The 20945-nt window shown below is 46.3% G+C and overlaps 1 protein-coding gene across 30 annotated transcripts in view; it reads right to left on the reverse strand.

The window, feature by feature from the left end:
* Positions 1-20945, reverse strand: part of SEPTIN6 (septin 6) — a 62863-nt gene that overhangs the window by 25635 nt on the left and 16283 nt on the right. For all 30 annotated transcript variants that reach the window (XM_070258314.1, XM_070258310.1, XM_070258309.1 and 27 more), the window contains 3 exons: positions 14998-15193; positions 3778-3964; positions 348-509 (listed from right to left, as the gene is read on the reverse strand). In XM_070258314.1, coding sequence (XP_070114415.1) covers positions 348-509; positions 3778-3964; positions 14998-15193 — 545 coding nt within the window. The remainder of the gene's footprint in view (positions 1-347; positions 510-3777; positions 3965-14997; positions 15194-20945) is intronic.

A 20945-nucleotide genomic window follows, 5' to 3' on the forward strand; every position in this document is an offset into this window, starting at 1 on the left:
GCAGCTTGTTCTCTGTAAATGTCACAGCATTGTTTTGGTCAGAGACAAAGACTGTTTGCCTCTCCAGCAGTTCCTTGGGGCTGCCTGGCCCAGACCAGAGCAGCATCAAAGACAAGAGTGGAAGGAGAGGTCTGGATCCCCTGCTCCAGACTCTTCCGGAGTCAGCCTTTCCTTCCCTCAGTCTCGGGCTATCCATCTCTGTACCTCCGAGGCTTTGGAGCAGCCACCGCTAGGAGAGAGGAGCTGTTTTGGTTCTGGATTCTTTCTCACAAGTAGATGAGACTCAGATAACCAAGAGTTGACAACACTAAGATGGTCAGAAAGTTGAACCCTGTGCTCCCACTCACGTTCATGGTTCCGTTGATCTCTGCCACCGACTCATCATCTGTAGGGAACTGGTAGATCTGGACCCCATTGCTGACAAGCTCGCTGGTGATTTTGATTTTAAACTTTGTTAGCTCGCTCTTCGAAATGGCATCGGATTTGGCAATGATAGGGATGATGTTCACCTGGGAAGGGAAGAGCAAAGTGGGATCATTGTTGGTAATCTGCAACTGACAACGGCATGACCTAGGACTTCCACCAGCTGCCAGAGGGAGCAGCTCGACCCAGTGATCTAGGACTGGCCACCCCTGTGGCCAAGTAACAATATAATAAACAATGAGTGCTTACTATGTGCTAGGCACTGAACTAAGTGCTTTACATGGATTAACACAATTAATTCTGACAACAACCCTCCCAGGAGGTATTATTGCCACTGTTTTACCAATGAGAAATTGGGGCACAAAGAGGTTAAGTAACTTGTCCAAGGCCACAGATCAGGTAAGCAGCAGAACGGGATCCAAGTTTGGCCTTATTCCTAAGTCCATAGTCTTAACCATGAGCTGTCTACCAGCTCAGACCCAAATTGATGAGCTGTGTGATATCTGAATATCAAGGTCACTGCTTGGGTGATTCAAAGGGGAAAGATGACAGTTGGGAATCTTTGGTTGACAAGGGGAGAAGTGGCCACCCCTTGCTAACAGTAAACTGTCCCAACCCATCCAGTGCTGGCTCGCCCCAGCCAGTGTGAGAGGGACCCACATGGGCGATGGAGGGAGGGGAGGCAGGGCAGAGCTCGGTGAAGATGCACACCTGGTCCCCTTTCTGGCAGCAAACACTGATGAACCAACCAGTTAGGCAAAGAAGACCCTCTCACTTACCAACTTGATCTGAGACTTATGCAGAAAGAGTTATACTGCCTGAGTCTCATGATGAATTTCTGCGTAAAGAAAGTAGCCATAAATGTCCAATTTCAGCCAGCAGGAGAAAGGCCTAATGCCACTCCAAAGTTCAACCCCACCTGAACCCTGATCCTTGAAATTCCTCCAAGAAGGGACAAAGCTTTTACTGCCAGAAGGTAAAGAAACTTGAAATGCACGGGCTTAGTGAGACAGAGCACACCTAAGCTCGGGTTCACGCAGAGAGCACAGTTGCTCCTGCCAGCAGACTGCAACGGGGTGGCGTGGATGGTGCTCGGGCCCTGAAAGGAGCTCCAGGCTTGGAAGACAGATTCTACCTCCTTCGTGCTTTGCCTTAAGAGTGCCTCTAAAGGCTGCCCTCTCAGCTTCAGGTGCTAGGTCAAAGAAAGATGAAGGCTGGACCTTGGAGTCACCTCTCTTGAAGTCTGTGTGGGGTGGGGGTCAAAGCCCTTGCCAAGGTGGAGCAGCAGGCAGAGGCCATTCTCCTTGTCGCTTTTCACCACGTACCTACCACTGGCACACTATAAACATATGCCAAAGCCTGCGTGCCTCACTCAACCCGCCTACCAGGCTGCCAGCCACACGGCTCTCTGCCGCCCTACACAGGGCATGCAGGGCTCAGCAACATTTCCAGAACAGCCGTTACTCATGGGCTGCAAAAAATGAAAAATTCCTTCTATTTTGACTATAGCTGAAATTCGGTTTTTATAGTGGATGTGCTGCTAAATAACTGCATATAAATTAGATTTTTGTAAAGTAAACTACGTTGGAGTCAAAGAGCTCAGTCCAAATCCCAGATCCATTACAAGTGGTCTGACCTTGAGCAAGCTACTTGCCTGCACCTCAGTTTCCTCATGTGTAAAATGGTAATAATGAAAGTATCCACCACACTGCATTATTGGAAGGATGAAACAAAATAATGCATAGAAAGGACTCATCATAGTGCCAGACACATACAAAATGTTAGGGGAAAAAATGTACTAATAATTGGGCTTTTTTTTTTTTTTGCAGGGGAAGATTTGCCCTAAGCTAACATCTGTTGCCAATCTTCCTCCCTTTTTCTTCCTTCCCCCAGCCCCCCACAAAGTCCCAGTACATAGCTGTGTATAGTTCTAAGTTCTTCTGGTTCTTCTACGTGGGCCACTGCCACAGCACGGCTACTGACAGACGACTGGTGTGGTTCCATACCTGGGAACTGAACCGGGGCCACCGAAGTGGAGGGTGCTGAACTTTAACCGCTAGGTCATCAGGGCTGGCTCAGTAATTGGGCTTTTTAAAGAATTCTGTGGTCTATTCTTTTGTACAGCAAATAATCCTTTAACATGAAGAATCATTATCAAATTTATATCTGGTGTGGGACTTGGATTTTTCAGTTTCTCTTAAAGCAGGACACGCCTGTTCCCACAGGCGTCTTTCTTGGATATGGAGGCAATATAACATGGTGCCACAGATCTGAGCTTGAATCTAGGCTCTGCCAGTAGCTAGCTATATGACAACGGGCAAATCACTTAACCACTCAGAGCCTCAGTTTTCTGTTCTGTAACATGGGAGATAATGATAGTGTTTGCCTTATGGGGTTGCTGTGAGGATTCAGTGAGATACTCCATGAAGTGTTTAGCACAGTGATGGCATATAGTGAGAGTTTAACAAATGTTAGCTGCTATTACAAAAATTATTATTGGGGCCAGCCCTGTGGCCAAGTGGTTAAGTTTGTGCGATCCTCTTCAGCAGCCCAGGGTTTCACGGGTTCGGATCCTGGGTGCGGACATGGCACTACTCATCAGGCCATGTGAGGAGGCGTCCCACATACCACAACTAGAAGAACCTACAACTAAAATATACAACTATGTACTGGGGGGCTTTGGGGAGAAGAAGAAAAAAAAGAGAAGATTGGCAACAGATGTTAGCTCAGGTGCTAATCTTAAAAATAAATTTATCATTGATATTAGGGTCAGCCCAGTGGCATAGTGGTTAACTTCATGCACTCTGCTTTGGTGGCCTGGGGTTCGAAGGTTCAGATGCTGAGCACGGACCTAGCACTGCTAGTCAAGCCATGCTGTAGCAGCATCCCATATACAAAAAAGAAGATGGGCACAGATGTTAGCTCAGGCCAATCTTCCTCACACATACACACATAAAATTATTATTGATAATAAGAATAATAACTTTCAAAGTCAAGTTTACACACCTGATTCTAGCAGTTAATATTGGAACAAAGAAAAGACACCTTTCCATTGCCAAGGCCTGAGCGCCTAGACCTGAACAGCCACCCTGATTGCATCCACCCTTATTCCCAAGATGGAGCAGGGCAGAAAGCCAGCTCAGGGCAAAACCTTGCCCGGTGCTGGAAAAACAAAACGTTTGACGCAGGTGTTGGCTCAATAACACCATCCTTATGGAGGGCCAAGGAATGAAGGAGAGGATGAGGATGCCCCAAATGCTCTCCCGGAATCTGACATCTCCTTTGCACAAGAGACCAGAAAGAGTGCGTCCAGCTTGCCCAGCCTCCCACCCGCTCTCCCCCTCGCCTCTGTACCTTACTGTCCAGCTTCTTCATCGTCACTAGGTCCAGAGACTTCAGGGAATGACCCGTGGGGGCGATGAAATACAAGCAGGCGTGGATGCGGGAGTCGTGGTAGGTGTGCAGTACCCTGCGGATCTTCAGCTCCTCCTGCAGGTAGGCCTCGAACTGGGCATCAATGAATTCCATGATGGGCTTGTAGCTAAAGGGGAGAGTGTGGAAATGGCCAGAGCATTTCAAAAACTGGGATTTTGATACAGTCCCTTTTAGAAGTTTAAAATGCCCTCAGTAATCTGACTCTGCCCCATCCAGCTGGATTTCTCCATCTCCCCGCAGTGAGTCTCCAATCTTGTCAGGCTGGCCACCTCCTTGGTCCCCACATGAGCCAAACTTATGCCAATCAGTGCGCCTTCACTCTGGGATGTCCATTTCTCTCTTCTCATCCCAATCCTGCCCTCCCAGACCTCAGGGCCCAGTTGAATGCCTACCTCCTCCATATGACCTTCCCCAATTATGCCAGAAATCCTTTCTATGACCCAGGAGCATAAAAAAGAATTATGCTATTGGATCGCTTACTGTCACTTCACAAGGACTGGTGTTCCCTCAAATAAACTGCATCCTTCTGCAGGGCACGGTCTGTGAATGGCACTTCTCTATTCCCCCTGGGGCCCCGATACAGTGTGGAGCCCACTGGCAGCACCTGTGCACGGGCTGATTGTCCTCCAGTCCGGGCCCATGTCTTTTTGCTTCCTGGGTCCCCAGTGCCTAGGATGGGAGCCGGGGACCCAGTGGTGGCCAAGACTTCTTGACCCACTGCTGGGGAATCTCGTCAGAACACTGGGTTCTGCTCAGTCTTGCTGGGTTCAACGGCGCTCCTCACTTGGCTCCTCCAAAGTCCAGGTATTTTTCCTGTTCTCATTTCCTCCAAGGTTGTGACTTTAAAATCTAAGTATTCAGGCAAAATTTGGTAAAGATACTCCCCCTACACCGTCCATGTACACATGTACACATGCAGCGCAGCTCTCTGAGTCTCCACGCCCAGCTCTCCTCTGCAGCCCCAAGTCTTGCTAGGGCGTCTTAAACAAGAGTCAGTCCTCTGCTCCTCCCTGTCCTGGGAAACTTCTCTTCTCGGCCATTCTTGCCGCCCCTGCAGCTTCTTTCTGCTCTAACTAGGTCAGTTTAGCTTCAGCCGTGCCTCTGTTCTCACCTCCCTGTCTGTTCGCTGCCTCTCCATCCGGGGCTTCCTCCCTTCAAGCTAGAAGAGGTTTATTATCTGGCCCAGGGGCCGTGAGTTTGCAGATACCACTGCCAGAAGGGAAGATGATCAAAAGAGGAGCAGGGCCCAGCCACTGCCTCCCACCTGCAGCAGCCCCCAACTTAGGCCTTTTTGAAAGATCCCCCTAGTAGAGAAGGGAAAATAGCTTTTAAAAAATGAATCACAGAATCCTATATTCTGAGACCTACATACAGAGGAGAGATCCAGGTGCAGGGTATCTCTGCAACCCCAGAGAAAAATCCAAAAATACGGTCCTTTCTTTCTTTCTTTGATCCCTCTGAGCCAAATATTGTTCTGAAGGGTAATAGCATTAAATAATCTCTTGGTTGCAGAGATCCTTAGAAGGTTCCTGAAGAATTAGGAGTGAGGGAGGAGGATGCATCTCTTAGGTTAATCTAATTAATTTTTGGATGATTGGCTCATTTGAATTATCTAATCAAGGCACTGCTTCATTTTTTTTCTCCATTACTTAACTTTTTTTTTCTTGGTGAGGAAGATTGGCCCTGAGCTAACATCTGTGGCCAATCTTCCTCTTTTTGCTTGAGGAAGATTGTTCCTGAGCTAACATCTGTGCCAATCTTCCTCTATTTTTGTATGTGGGATGCCGCCACAGCATGGCTTAATGAGAGGTATGTAGGTCCGTACCTGGGATCAAAACCCTTAAACCCTGGGCCACTGAAGCGGAGTGTGCAAACTGAACTACTACACCACCAGGCCGGCCCCAACCTTTTTTACTTTATTTTTCGTTCTGCAAAAGAAATCAAAGGAGGAAAGAGAAGAGGACATTTTTAGCTTTTTGTTCCCCCCTGAATCTCTAGTGATACCCTGGGCCTATCTTTCTGCTGCCGCCTCTGGCTCTTAGGGTCTCTGAAGAGGTGCATGGATCAGACCAGCCAAACCAGCCAATCAACCAACAGGATTTCATGTAGACTAATCCTAAATGGGTGAGTCATCTTTGTCTTATTCATCTTTGTGTCCTCAGTATCCAGTACGGTATCTGGAATACAGTAAGAGTTTCACCCCCACTCCCAATGGCTCATCTTCCCGCGGTGGCCATCTCCTCCACCACACTCTGTTGCATTCGCTGGATTCCAGTCCACGATAAGCAAAAGCCCTTGCTCCTATAGTCAACCTTCTCACAAAATGCCTCCTTCCTCTAAGTGATATCTGACTCTCCCTCATATCCTTCTCAACTGGGAATTTCTACATCTCTCACACCCGAGTTCCATGGAGGGGTAGGGAGGACAACTTTCTTCTTAGCTCATTATTCCCTGGCTTGCTATGATCTCTTAAATCTCCTACAAAACCCAGCTCCAGCATACTCTCCCGTTCCTCATCACTACTGTTTATCTTTTACTTTTCAGAGCAGGAGTTCCTAACCTGGGGTCCACGGACCTCCAGGGGGTCTATGGATAGAACTCATAGGACGCATGAACTTGGATAGAAAAAAGCCACATCTTTTTCACTAAGCTTGAACTGAGGTTTAGCAGTTTCTTCAGGTACGAACATAGGTAACAATCTACAGGAATTTTAGCAGTACCTGTGCTTTCACAACCAACAGAAATCACCAATATTTTTGTAATTTCCTATTACAGTTGTTGCAAATATCTCAAAATATCATTTACTTGTCACAACTTCTAAATTTTGATAGTTATTAGACCTGCATATAAATATTACTATTTTAGGAATTAATAGAGAAGGACATGGATTGCTAAATAGCAATTTTAAAATATTTCTGTAACTGTATTTTTAGTATAATTGGTGTATTTTAGGCATTTAAAAATTTTATTCTGAGAATGAGCCCATAGGCCTCACTAGATTGCTAAGGAGGCCAAAGGCGCATACAACCCCTGGTCTACACACTACCTCCTATTCATTTCAGATAGTGATACATACTATGAAGACAATCAAATAGGATAATGGGATAAAAAGTGACTGAGAGTTCAGCTACTTTAAATACAGTGATCAGGGAGGGAAGGCTTCTCGGAGGATGTGACATTTGAGCTGCAAGGATAAGAATGAGAGTCATGGAGAATCTGGGGGAAGAGAATTCCAGACAGAGGAATAACAAGTGTAATGGTCCTGAGGCAGAAATGAGCTTGACAAGTTTGAGCACTAGGAGCAAGGCAAGGGAGCTTGGAGTTGGTGAATGAAGGAAGAACAATAAACTAGCCACAATTGCCAAATTTGGAAACAACCCAAATGTCCGACAACTGGAGACTGGATAAACAAAAGGTGGAATATTACTCAGTCATTAAAAGGAAGAAAAGTTGGATACTTGCTGCCACGTGGATGAACTTTGAAAACACCATAAGTGAAGCCAAACACGAAAGGATAAATATTGTATGATCCCACTTATATGAGGTACCTAGAATAGTCAAGTCATAGAGAAAGAATACAGAATAGTGGTTACCAGGGGCGGAAGGGAGTGGGGAATTGGAAGTTACTGTTTAATGTGTTTCCTTCTGGGGTGATAAGAGTGTTTTGGAACTAGACAGAGGGGGTGTTCACACAACATTGTGAATGTATTCAATGCCACCGAATTGTTCACTTTAAAATAGTTAATTTTATGTTACGTGAATTTCACCTCAATAAAAACAAGAATAAGAGATGAAGCAAGTGAGGTAGCAGGGGACAGATCACGTAGGGTCTTGCGGGCAAGGTATAAAGGGGTTTTTACTGTGAATAGCGTCCTCTGTTCCATACCGTTTTCTAATTGGTTCTTGTTGGTTGATAAGAAGTCTATGGCTCTCTGCATGTTTATTTTGAAACTGGCCACTTTACCGAAATATTTTTTTTCCTTAAAGACTGGCACCTGAGCTAACATGTTGCCAATCTTCTTATTCTTCCCCCCAAAGCCCCCCAGTACAGAGTTGTATATTCTAGTTGAGAGTGCCTCTGGTTGTGGCATGTGGGAGCCGCCTCAGCATGGCCTGATGAGCAGTGCCATGTCCGCACCCAGGATCCGAACCAGCGACTCGCTGGGCCGCCGAAGCAGAGTGGGTGAACTTAACCACTCGGCAACAGGGCCAGCCCCCAAAGGATTATTCATTAAAATTGTTTTCCAGTTGATTACTTTGGGTTTCCTAAACAGCCATAATAAAGAAAAATAATTATTTTACGTCTCAGTAAACACTTTTCAATTGTCATCTCTCTTGATCATGCTGACCAGTCCCTTCTTGAAACACTGTCCTTTGGCTTCACTGCCACCAATATCTCCTACCTCTATAACTCTTCCTTCTCACTTGCCTTACCTTAAATTCTTGGCTGGGCTCTGAGGTTCCATCCTGGACCATCTTCTGTTGTCATCCTACACATTACAGGTGCATTATCCCTGAGCGGTCTCACTCACTCTCACCACCTTAGTTATCACCGTCTTCCTATCACACTTCCTGGACCCCTGGAGGTCATCCTAGTCTCCTTCGTCTCCCATGTGCCAGTCCTCTGTGCAAACACAGCCATCAGAGGCTCTCTTGCTGGAAACCCACAAGCACACATTAAGCTTGTAATTATTAATCAGTCAATTAATAAACTAATTAGTAATATTTTTTTCTTATATTGCTGGCATGGACTTATGAACCATATATTTTTTCATCCTACAAAGACTTTTCTATCTTTCTATTTAGAGACAAGGAAACCACAGAGTTATAACAGATAATAAAATATCTATTCCCTGATACATTAGTCAGGGTTCTCAAGACAAGGACTGGCCACAGACACTGTAGTTGAACACAACCACGCCAACTTCCCGCCTCACTCCCTCTCCTCTAAAAATGAATCAACCCGGGGCTGGCCCCGTGGCCGAGTGGTTAAGTTTGCGCACTCCGCAGCAGGCGGCCCAGTGTTTCGTTGGTTCGAATCCTGGGCGCGGACATGGCACTGCTCATCAGACCACGCTGAGGCAGCGTCCCACATGCCGCAACTAGAAGAACCCACAACGAAGAATACACAACTATGTACCGGGGGGCTTTAGGGAGAAAAAGGAAAAAATAAAATCTTAAAAAAAAAAAAAAAAATGAATCAACCCTTCTGTTTCCCTCTAGTCTCTGAGGATGAAGGGTCCCTCATCCTGTTCAAGGCCCATCGCCCCTTGGGCACTTGATCTCATTCCTTTCAGGCTCTTTGAGAATCTCTTTCTTCTATCAGCTCCTCACCTCCTGCAGACTCCTTCCCCTTAACCTGCAAGCATGTGTAAGTCTTCCCTCGTCTCAAAAAAGAGAGCTTTCCTCAACCCAATCTTCCTCAACCACACATTTCTCCCCAACTACTACCCTATGTCTTTTCTTCCCTTAGCAATGAAGTTTGTCTTCGGCACCTACCACAGGGCCTGGCATGTAATAGGTGCTCAATAAATATTTAATGGCTGGATGGAGATTTTGTTGAAAGAATAATCAACTCATTTATCTACTTATTTTTTACTTCTCATTCACTCCTCAACACACTGTAGACTCTTTTCTACCCTCACAAGCATCGTAGTTAACACATGCAATGGATACTTTTGGTTTTGAATGAGAACTTAGAGGTATTTTCTTTATTTTATTTTTCCCATCAATGTATATGTCATTCATTCATTCATTCATTCAACAAATGTGTACTGAATACCCGCTATATGCCAGCTGGCTAACTTTTACTCGTCCTACAAGACTTCAACAAGCCTTAGCACAGCTGTCCCTGATCACCTCCTCTCCCCTTTCAATAACCTCCACCCTACATTCCCACCACCAGGCTCGACTGATTGCTACCCTTCCTTTTCCCACAGTCCCCCTCCACATGCCTCTGTTATTGTACTTACCGCACTACCTAGAATTTGTAAACGGATTTGTCCCCTCCACTAAACTGCAAGCTCCTTAACTAAAGACCGTGCCTTATTTCTTAGTATCCCTGGCACTTCATGCTGTACCTGGCACACAGCAGACGTTTAGTATTTATAAACTTGACTAGATCCCCCACGTCAATCTGGTTACTATCACTTGTGGATTTTGTTTCTCGGACATCTGCCCCCTCCTCTCTATCCTCGAAGCTTCTATTCCTGTTCAAGCCCCCATCATCTCCCCCTTGTTCAAAAACGTCACCCATGACCTCCTTGCCTCCCTCTGGACACTGCTTTCTCTCTTTTTCCCAGCTCAGAAAAGCTTCTTAAGTCAGTAGTCTACACCCACTTTATCTGCTTCCTTTTTAAAAACATCATTCTTTTAAAATTTAGTTTTAATTATGCCAGTAATAGATGTACTTATTCTCCCCTCCTCAGAAAGAACTAGAATTTTCAGTTTGCTGATTTTCGCTGCAGACCTTTTCTGTGCATTTATACAAATAACGAGAGAGGGGGAGAAATGTTTATTGTTTTATTGGGAAGGGGCAGATTTACAGAGATGGCATCATGATCTGTGGATCACTCCACAGCTTCTTTTTCTCACTTAACAACATGTCCTTGTGAACCCATACAGCTCTGCCTCGTTCTCTTACACTGCCAAATGCAATTCCATTGTATGGCTGTACTGCAGCTCATTTAGTTGCTCTGTTGGTAGAAATTTAGGCTGTTTAAAAATTTTTTTTATTCCATAACCAAAGTTGCAATGAACATCCCTTCCGTATGCTTTTCATGAACATATGCAATTGTTTCTCTAGGCGGTATACCTAAAAGTGGAACCACCGGATCCTAAGGTACCCACATTTTCAATTTTAATAGATACCACCAAATTCGCCCTCTAAAAAATCTCTTAGCAATTTACACTCCCAGCGACATGAATGAAATTACCTGGTCTTAGTGGATGTTATATTTTCATCTTTTATTTTTACAAATCTGATGGATGAAAATATATTTCATTGTTTCATTTTGCATTTCCCTAATCACTGGTGAAGTTGAATGCGCATCATTTCATATATTGCTTGGCCATTCCTATTTCCCCTTCTGTCAATTACCTGTCTATTTCTCATTCAATTGTAGGAGCTCTTTTTACATTTTAGAGAAATCCTTTGTCTGTTATATAGGTTACAAATATTTTCCCCCCATCTGTAGTTTGTTTTTACTTTTGTTTATGGTATCTTTCAATATACAAAGCTTTTTTTTATTTTAATGAATTTAAATCTGTGTTTTCTTCTATGACTTTTGGATTTTGTGTCATGACTACAAAAGGCTTCTCTGCCCCCCAAGTTATAAAAATATTCTCATATATTTTCTCTTTATATTTTTAGAATTTGTTTTTAATCCAACTGGAATCTATTTTTGTGAATGATGTTCGTGTGGGAGGGTCTCATTTTATTTTTTCCTAATGGATGGCCTATTTTCCCAGCACATTTTCTTGAATAGTTCATTCTTTCCCTCACCGACTTACAAATGCTAAATTCCCATATAAATATGAATTTTATCTTGAGCTCACTTTTCTGTTCTATTGCTCTTTTTGCTATTCTGATGCCTTTACTTACCTCCGATTCCCTCATGGCAGTCCAGCTTCCACCCACAATTTCCCTGGAATTATTATTCCTAAGTGCATTATTAATGACTTTCATGTTGCCAAGCCCAATGGATATTTTTCAGTTCTTATCTTCCTGGACACCATTTATCATTTCCTCCCATATGCTACATGAGACAACACTCCCTTGAATTTCTTCTAACAATAAAAGTCATGATCATAACAATATCTTCTGTTCCTTAGTTACTCTGTGCCAGGCACTGTTGAAGCATTTCATAGCGCACATATGTCAAGTATGCCCCACCACAATCCTCCAAGGTAGATATTAGTATTATCATCATCCCCACTTTATAGGTAAGAAAACTGAAGCATAGAGAATTCAAGTATCTTGTTGTAGTGTAAGCCCTGGCACTTGGTTTTTCTTTTTCATAATGCAAGTGCCGGATTTAAGCTTTGGTTATGGAGGCACCCACTTCAAAGCTGGCTAACTCAAATAAACCCATTACCAGCCACACAAAGACAAAGAGCCAGGCCACATTCTCCCCTCAGGCTCCTTTGTTTCAGAAATCTTGATTGATCTCCATAGCTGACCATTTGGGCCCTGATTTTTTCCCTTCCACACTCTGAATTCCAGCTCTTATGTTTTAAATTCATCAATAAAGAGTGAGCCTGCGAAACCCTAGGCCACCACACTCAACCCCAATAAAAGCAGAACCCCAGGCCCATGTGCTCTCTCTTTTTCTCTACTCATGACCTTGCTGTGTGGCCCCAGGCGGGCCATGTGCTTTCCAGGACCTGTGAATAATAAACCTTTTGTTCCCCAGAGTTTCCTGATGGTTATTGCTGAGGGCATCTTGCAATTACAATAAGAACCACAAGGGCTGGTTCAGCCACAACATTGGTTGTCGATAGGCTAAGACCACCACAAAACACTTGTCCAAGATCCCTGGGCTAATAAGTAGACAAGATGGGATTTGAACCCAGGTCTGTCTGAGGCCAAAGCCTACGTTCCCAAGCACGGCCCTTTCTAGCCTGTCCTTCTCAGTCTCCTTCTTGGGTTCTTCTTGCTCCAGCATCTTTTAAATGGTGATTTTCCCAGGGTACAGCCTTAGTCATTGCTCTTCCCCGTTTACCCACGCACCCTGGGTAAAGCAGGGCATTCTGATGGTATTTCAAGGCAGCTGCACTACATATCTAGGCCCAAATGGCCCTGTCAGTATGGAGAAAACACTGCTTTTTATTACAGATCCCTAGAGCTTACTCCACCCCTGCTCTCCAACCCAATTTCTGGGAGGCTTTTCACTTCTGCTTATTTGAGTTGGTATTATTTGATTTTGTATGAGTATGTATCATATTTATAATCAGGAAAAACAACAAAGACATTAAAAATGTAGTGGAAGGAGATTAGCCTCTAAGGGGCCATATCAGTTCAGTCCTCCCAAACCACCATTACCAAGGCATTTTCCAATGGTAGATATGTTGAATGTACGCTACTGAGACTCGGGAGGAATTTAATTGAGGAGATCTCAGGCAATCTGCAGCTGATATGAAGCACTCATATTGTGACCAACATCCCCTGTCCCAGGGTCTAATTATTCTCAACCAAACAAGATTAGCACAATAAGCAAGCGAATAAAAAGCAGAGTTGTCCTTCATCTAGAATTCCAAATGGAAAGCAGAATCCAGTTCCATTATTAAGAGGTTCAATATATTTATTCATTATAGGGAAATGAGAATGGCTGTAGTAACTTTAAGGGAGAAATAGGAGAATTTGGAAGTTGATTTAAGAAGTAGGAGAGTCCTCAAAGGATGAGCAGACACCGCTCAAAATGATGAATGGCCTTTTCTGAGACAAGCAGGCATGTGTGACAAACATGTGACTTCTAGTTAAATGAAGATGCTGCCTGACCCCACCCCCTCCCTGGCCCCAGCCCCCATCACATCCTCATCTCTGAGCCTCACCCTGCTCTCCACTCACACAACATTCTCTAACCCCCATGGTCTCTCCTCCTACCTCTCTGCTTAGTCCTGCTCAGTCTCTTTTCAGGATGTCTTTCCTCCATCTGCCGACTTCACATCCCAAGGTTTTTGTCTTTAGCCCCTTGTTCATCTCGCTCGACTCCCATCCCCGGGTAATCTTACATATGTCCACGGTTGGAACATATCGCCTATACCTTGATAACCCAAATCTATATTTCCAGCCCAGACCTCTCCTGACCTCTAACCCTGTATATTCAGCTGCCTACCACTGAGGGTCATCATGTCTCTCAATGGTTCACAGACAGTTCAAACTCAACATGTCCAAAACAGAGGCGATTCCTCTAAAAGTTGGTTCTATTACATTACCTCTCTTACTGAATGCCACCACCATCTGTCCACTCTCCAAAGCCAGAAATCTGGGCCTCATTCTAGATTATTCTTTTGTCTTCACATCCCCACACCAAGTCTCTACCAAGTCCTGTTGATTCTACCTACTCGATGTTTATCAAATCTATCTCCTCTTCCCTAGCTCCACACCTGATTTACCTCTGGCCTTGATCTAACTGGTCCAATAGTCTCCTAATTGGTCTTCCCATTCTCCAGTCTACCTCCATACTATCTCAAAGTATCTTCGTCAAAGGCCAATCGGACATCAGTCTACTTCTTAAAACCTTTCAATGGCTCCACATCTGCGCATTCTATCAATCCCTCCACGATCTGGCTCCTGCTTACCTCTTCAGCTTCATCTCCCCTACTTTTCCCCTAACTCATGCCAAGCACTAGCCTAGGGGCACACCCAGGTATTGTGGGGCCTTAGGCGTGTGTGACTTGAAGGCCCTCCAAGATAGGTAATTCAATATGATGACTAAAAATTAGTTACAGGGCCTTGGAAGGGGCCTGTGCAAGTGAGAGCCCTGAAGCTTAAGCTTCGTTAGCTTCACAGTAACTCTGCCTCTGAACTAGCCAGAGAGAGCACGCTGCAGTTCCCCAGAACATACCATAATCATCCACATCTCTTTGCCTTTGCACAGCGGTTCTCCTGCCTGGAACGCCCTTCCCTTCCTTCCCTTGTCTGTCTGGCAAAATAGTTCATCCTGCAGGGGCCAGGTCAGGGGACACCTCTTCTGTGAAGGGCTCCCTGACCTCCCCACATGGAACTGACTGTTCTCTCCTTCGTATTCTCATTGTAACTTGTCCTTTACCTCTTTGTACCCTGTCCTTTACAGAGCATATCACACTTGATGGAACTGATTTGCTTAAAACCGGTCTTCACAAGGGCAGAGATAAAGTCATTCCTTTGTAGATTGTCAGAGCACAGGCGTACCTGGCACAAGGCAGGAGCTCAGTGGAAAGGAGACCTCACCCTTGTATATCAGGAAGACAGCCTTCTTTTGGCAAAGCATGTGGAGTAGGACAGTTGCTGTAGACAGGGGCCCTGGGTGGAGGCGGGGCTTGTGAGGTATCTGCTGCCTGCCCACACCATTCTGAGAAGAGGTCCAGGCAGGACCCTCGTGGTGGGCCCCTCCCTGTGGCCTCCCACCAGCCTTTCTACCCTGCTGCCTTCCTTACCTGTCCTCCTTGTTGATCTGGTCCCCAAAGCCCACCGTGCTAACAATTGTGAGCTTTAGCCCCACGTTGCTCTCTTGGAGGTCATAGGTATTGGACCGGAGCTGGACACCCGGCTGTGTGTGAGTGGCCGGCTCCCCTTCAAACTTGGTGTTGAACAGGGTGTCCATGAGGGTAGACTTGCCCAAACCTGTCTCTCCTGAAAAGCAAAAAGATAAATTATGGTCCATTCGTACAATCACCATGCAGCTGTCACACATCATAGTTCAGGTGCATATTTATTGACATGGGAAAACGTACACGATAAGACACTAAGTGAGGAGCGTATAGAACTCTCCGGACTGTTTCATCTCAGTCAAGTGAGAAAGACCGAAAGGAACTGCACCCGTGTATTAGCAGTAGTCATCTCAGAATAGTAGAATTGGGGCAATTTTCCTTTTATTCTTCATATTTTTTGTGTTACTTGAAAAGTGAGTATGCATTGCTTTTATAGTCAGGAAAAGAAACTACGTTACAGGCACTGACGGAGAGGCAGCGTTATGCCTAGAAGAAGACTGGTAGGAAACACAGCATCTCTGGTTGTCTCTGGGCGGTGGGGTTATCATTTCTTTATGCTTTTCTGTATTTTCCAAGTTTTCTGCGAGGAACATGCATAGCTTTTGTAATAAAAATTAATGGGCTATTTTAAATTTTAAAAGAAAGGGACAGCAGGCCCCCTGTCAAATAAATATCCTCTCCTCTGATCCCCACCTCACTCCCTGCCAGGCCCAGACAGAGCTCTGCAGACGCCAGGATGCGCATCCCAGTGGGGCGACCATTTTTAGCTAATGAGGAGGGAATTTAGCAGGCCACCAATTACTCTTCCCCTTAAATTTCAAACAAACCGGTCATTTGTTTGTTTAGCTAACAGGCTACAGGATACTAATAAATTAAACCACTGGAATTTTGAAAATTGACCTTCACCCCGGGGAGACAGTGGAGGAAGGGCTGTGAGGGACTGGTAAAGATTTTTGAGATTATTCCTGGGAGACCCAAGGGATGTCAAGCCACTGCCAGGAGCCAAGGAGTCTTCAGGGAATGAGACTTGGGAGGGAAATTGGTGGCATGGGAGTCAAGCAAGAATCTGATATGAGGCCACAAACTGGGCTGAGCACTACAGACGCTTATAATCTCCTTGGATCCAGACTGTATTTCGTCCCCACCCCCACCCCAAGTGATTCAGAAATACCAGGAATAGAAGATTCAGAAGCTAAGTACCCTGGACTGCCCTTTGAAGACCGAGGCTACCCTGCTGTTCTGCTATCATCATCCCTCTTCCCCTCTCCCAACCCTTGAGATGTGAGCATTGACATGTCTTCCCAGTCAGGAGTGGGTTGGCACTGGGCAAATCCTGGCCTGGCAAACCCCGCTTTGTGACCGACAGCACACATCGGGCAAGGCATCCAGGGCTAAGGTTAGAGCTGCAGAACACATTACTACAGTCTGTCTCCCCTCCAGCCTCTGGATGTGTCTGGCTTTGCATCTTCCATGCCTTTTTTATCCCGAATAATGAGCTATGGATGCAGAAGGTGATTTTTAAAATATCTGTCTATGATGAGAGCTTTCTGCGCATGGAGAGATTGCTGAGAGAGAGAGAACAAGGAAAACATTCAACTCAGCCTGGCTACTCCCCGCCCCCACCCCCCACCCCCTGCCCAATTTCATAGCCAGGTCTGATTAACATGGTTGATTGCCAGGGCGCAGAGAAGTGGCTCCTCACACAGATCATGTTTCCAGCCAGGGTCTGCTATACCTATTAGCAGCAAAGATTCTCCCAGAAGAGGCCCCCATTTTCCTCCCTAAAGGAACAGGAAGTATTTGGGTCCCAAGAAAAATTTGGTGAGGTAGGGCCTTTGCCGTGGGAGGTGGCAGACTTGGCCGAGCGAGGGAATGTATCACCCTCCCCTCGCCCACGGTGGGAGGGCAGCTCGACTGCAAACGGGGCCAGCACCGCTGAGGCGGGAGCACAAGGGTGGCCCCCTCACCCTAACTCACCTTCCCTCTGGGTGCTGAGGTTCGGGCTACATTTTGGCCTGCCTTTGTATGTGCCTAAGGAGTTTTCCGAGTACATTCCCACCACCACCCCCTCTTCTGTTCTGTGAGCTCCTTGCCCAATGCCCCGTGGCTCCTAGAAAGTGGTGGGCTGTCTCTGCGGCACCCAGAGCTAGCTCCTTGCCTCCCTGAGCCTAAGAATTCTCAGAGAGCAGGGGATGGGGCATCTTTCTGTGCTCCTCTGAGGGCCCAACACGAGGGTCACACAGAGGCCTCAGGAGCCGTACTATGAGAGAGGGGCCCCGCCCTGTTTGCACAGCTGGAGAAATGGAGGCCAGGCATCAGGGCAGGGCACGGCCAGGCAGCAGAAAAAATGACCACGCGGATGCCTGCCAGCACAAACGGGCTGTGGAAATTAGATGCCCGATGATGAATGTCTGGAAGGAAAGAACCCGTGGGTGTCTAGGGAATCGTGATAAATGCAGCACGAGAAGAGGGCAGAAAATCCAGCAGGCTCCTCCCGTGGCTATCGAGGGCTCCCGTTCCAGTTTTCCATCAATGTGGAGCCTGGGGGACGGAGGGTGACCTCTCTCAACAGCTGGCACAGACCCAGCCTGAACCTAGGATGCTGTCTCCTCTCACGCTGCCTTGGGCCCAGTATTGAGTTGGTGGTGGGGTGAGGGAGGGGGCAGCACATGTGGCCTAACTCGAATCAGGTCAGCAGATTCCACACCCCTGCAGGAAGGTGGGGACTTGGCAATTAGGAAAGCTGAGGAGTCCCGAGGGGTCAATTTCCCTCTTCTCTTCACTCCTCATAGTGGACAGCGGGGTTTCTTAACCCTTTGAAAGTCATCTCCACCAGCCGAGAAGGTTTCATCTCACTTTGCTTAATGTAGATAGTATTCTGGAAACACCAGAGGTTTTTTTTTTTTTTTTTAAGATTTTATTTTTCCTTTTTCTCCCCAAAGCCCCCCAGTACACAGTTGTCTATTTTTAGTTGCGGGCCCTTCTAGTTGTGGCATGTGGGACGCCACCTCAGCATGGCCTGACGAGCGGTGCCACGTCCAGGCCCAGGATCCGAACCAGCGAAACCCTGGGTGGCCGAAGCGGGGCGCATGAACTTAACCACTCCGCCACGGGGCTGGCCCCTGGAAACATCAGAGTTTTAAAAAAATAATTTCATTTTAAGACATGTAACATGAATTATGCTTTTTCAAACTACACTCCCTGGGATAGTCCAGTGTTGACCTCTCCACTCTGAGATAAACACAACTGTAAGAAAGAAAAGCTTAGTCCTTTTCCTCATTTGCTGTTAACATTAGCATCCTCTGGCACCTTGTGCAATTAAGTTCTTGCAAGTGATGAAATGCAAAGTCTCAGTCAGGTTATCACTAAATGACTGTGTGACCTGAGCCATGCTCTTTGCCCTCTCTGAGCCGCAGTCTCCTTTTCCACAAAGTGAGCAGGTTAGAGTAATAAGAATAACTATCGCTCCTGGAGCACTTACGATGTGCCAGGCATCACTGTAAATACTTCACATATATTTCCTTATTTATTCCCCACAATAAGCCTGTGAGGGAGAAACTACTATTTGTCCTTAATTTACAGATGGGTTAACCAAAGCACTTCCTAGCTGTGTGAATGTGCCCCAGCTCCTCAGCCTCTCTGCACCTTACCTTCATCATCTACAAAGTGTGGACAAAGTATCTGGTCCAGGGTCACAAAGTAGTGAGTGGCAGAGCTAGCATTTGAATCCAGGCAGTCTGATGCTAGAGCCCATGCTTGTCACCAATATGCTCTGGTGCATCCCATTAAGTGTGATCTGTTGGTTCATTCGGTCATTCAACAACTATTTACAAAGCCTCTAATAGGAGCCAGGCACGCTTTTAGGGGCCGGGATACAGCAATGAACAAGATAGCCACATGGAGCTCACAATCGCATGGAGCTAAAGTCTCTTGCGGCTCCAAATGTTGGAATAAACCAAGAGAAACATCTCTCAGTTCAACAGGGAGGTGTCCAAACGGAAACTCTCCAGGAACTCCAGTTGGCCAAGGGAGCCTATGGACAGGGACGGGTCCTGTCTGGCTCTGTGACCTTGCCCTCTTCTCCTTCCTGATGTTGTAGAGGCCTGGCCAACAGTGGTGTGCTGGAGCCAGCTCGCCCTGCTTCCTGCAGCTCTTCTCAAGCCCATGTGCGGTGACGTCATGCTGGCAGCTTAAAACCAGCTATGGTGGAAGTAACGACACCACGGAGATCGGCAAATGCTAGTTTGCTGCATGGCGAGTTTTCTCCTGAGAGAGGATTGTGAGACACTGACCAGCACACCACTGCTGGCAGCGTGTCTTAGACAGGTGGACAGCTGCCTTTCCCGGAGATGGGGGGACGAGACAACTGAGCCCTGACCTTGATCGAATGCTAGCTGCCCTTCCCCTTCTCCCTTAGTGAGCCTCAATCCAGCGTCTCTTGTATATTTTTTTCCAAGTTCAACAGAGCCCAGAGCCCAGGAATCCTGAGCAGCTTCAAAGTAAATATTATCATTATGACCCTTTGTGCTCTTCACAGGCATTTCTGTTGCTGGCACATTCAGAGAGCTGAGTCTCTGTGGGGCTCTTTCCCAGCAGAACATTTGTACTGTTGGCTCTGGTGGTTCCTCTGAGGTCTCCTGTGCTGCATCTAGGATCATGAGATCCTAGCGATTCCCAAAGCTAAGGGACTAGTAGATGCTTTTTATGGGCGGAGGGGAACCTCGCCCCACTCAGTAATTATTGTCAACCCTAGAGAATCTGTTGGAGAGGAGTCATAATATGCTCACACCCGTGTGCCTAACCCTCTAAAAATAATCATTGTAGGTGCCATTTCTTGGTACCCTTACACACAAGGTGAACTCTGGATTCGTAAAAATTCTCTCTCCCAATCCCCACACACACACATGCATACAAGCACACATGCACAAATGCAGGTAGAGTGTTCACTCTGCTGGGCTCGGGACTATGATCAGCAGCCCAGCACCAAGACAAACAATAGTGTGATAAAAATATCCTAGGTCTCTGTTAATAGTCGAAGCAAGTGCTACCATAACTTTACACTTAAAACGCCCTATCAGAAAAGAACATATTCTATGCACAAACAGGATTGTTGTGTAACAGTCATTGAGGGAGCAAACCTGACAGTTATGCACAGGCGGTAGGCATGAAAGTGTGGTCACTGAAAGTCCTGTGAGAGAAAAAATCACCTTCAGCAGACAAGCTATGGACCCACCGCTAAGTCAGCAACAGGACCCAGCCCCATGGCTGGGCTGAGATTGCAGCCTCAGAGCAACCCTAAATCACTCATGACCTTGGCCCAAATTGTGTGTTCTCTGTGTGAGCACAGCCAGAGAGCGGGATGCGAGTTGTAGGCTTTTTTGGATCAGGGATGGGGAATGTAATTAACCTGGTCCAGGCTGGTGCATCCAACGGTTGCACCTACAGGGCTAAGAGGGGAGATATTAGGGCAGCCATTTCCTGAAACTTGACAAGTGGGGAAAGAAAGAGAGCCAGTGACTCCTTGGGGGTGAAAGGGCCTTCTCTCTTTCTATCCCTCCCCTCTTGAGTGGTCTGCCCCGGGCAATTGAGCTATTATTCATCCCAGCAGGGGCACACTTGAAGCAGTTGTAGCTGTGCAGTGCCTGGGTTGGAATTCAAAGATAGGGGGTTACTATTTCTCCCACCTATTTTGCCTTGAGCTTGGCTTCATCTTCCTCTGGGCTCTAGGGAAGCCTGTGGTCTGTGCGTCCAATTTCCCTACACTTCTGCCCTCAGACAGCCATTCTGATTTACATGGCCTCCCTCCTAAAGCTTTACTAGCCCACTCAATTAGTTGAAAGGTTGCTTAGGGTGGGTCTGTCATTTCACTTCTCATCTCCTCAACTCCAGTACAG

Source organism: Equus caballus, chromosome X (genome assembly GCF_041296265.1).
Source record: "Equus caballus isolate H_3958 breed thoroughbred chromosome X, TB-T2T, whole genome shotgun sequence".
NCBI classification, from domain to species: domain Eukaryota; kingdom Metazoa; phylum Chordata; class Mammalia; order Perissodactyla; family Equidae; genus Equus; species Equus caballus.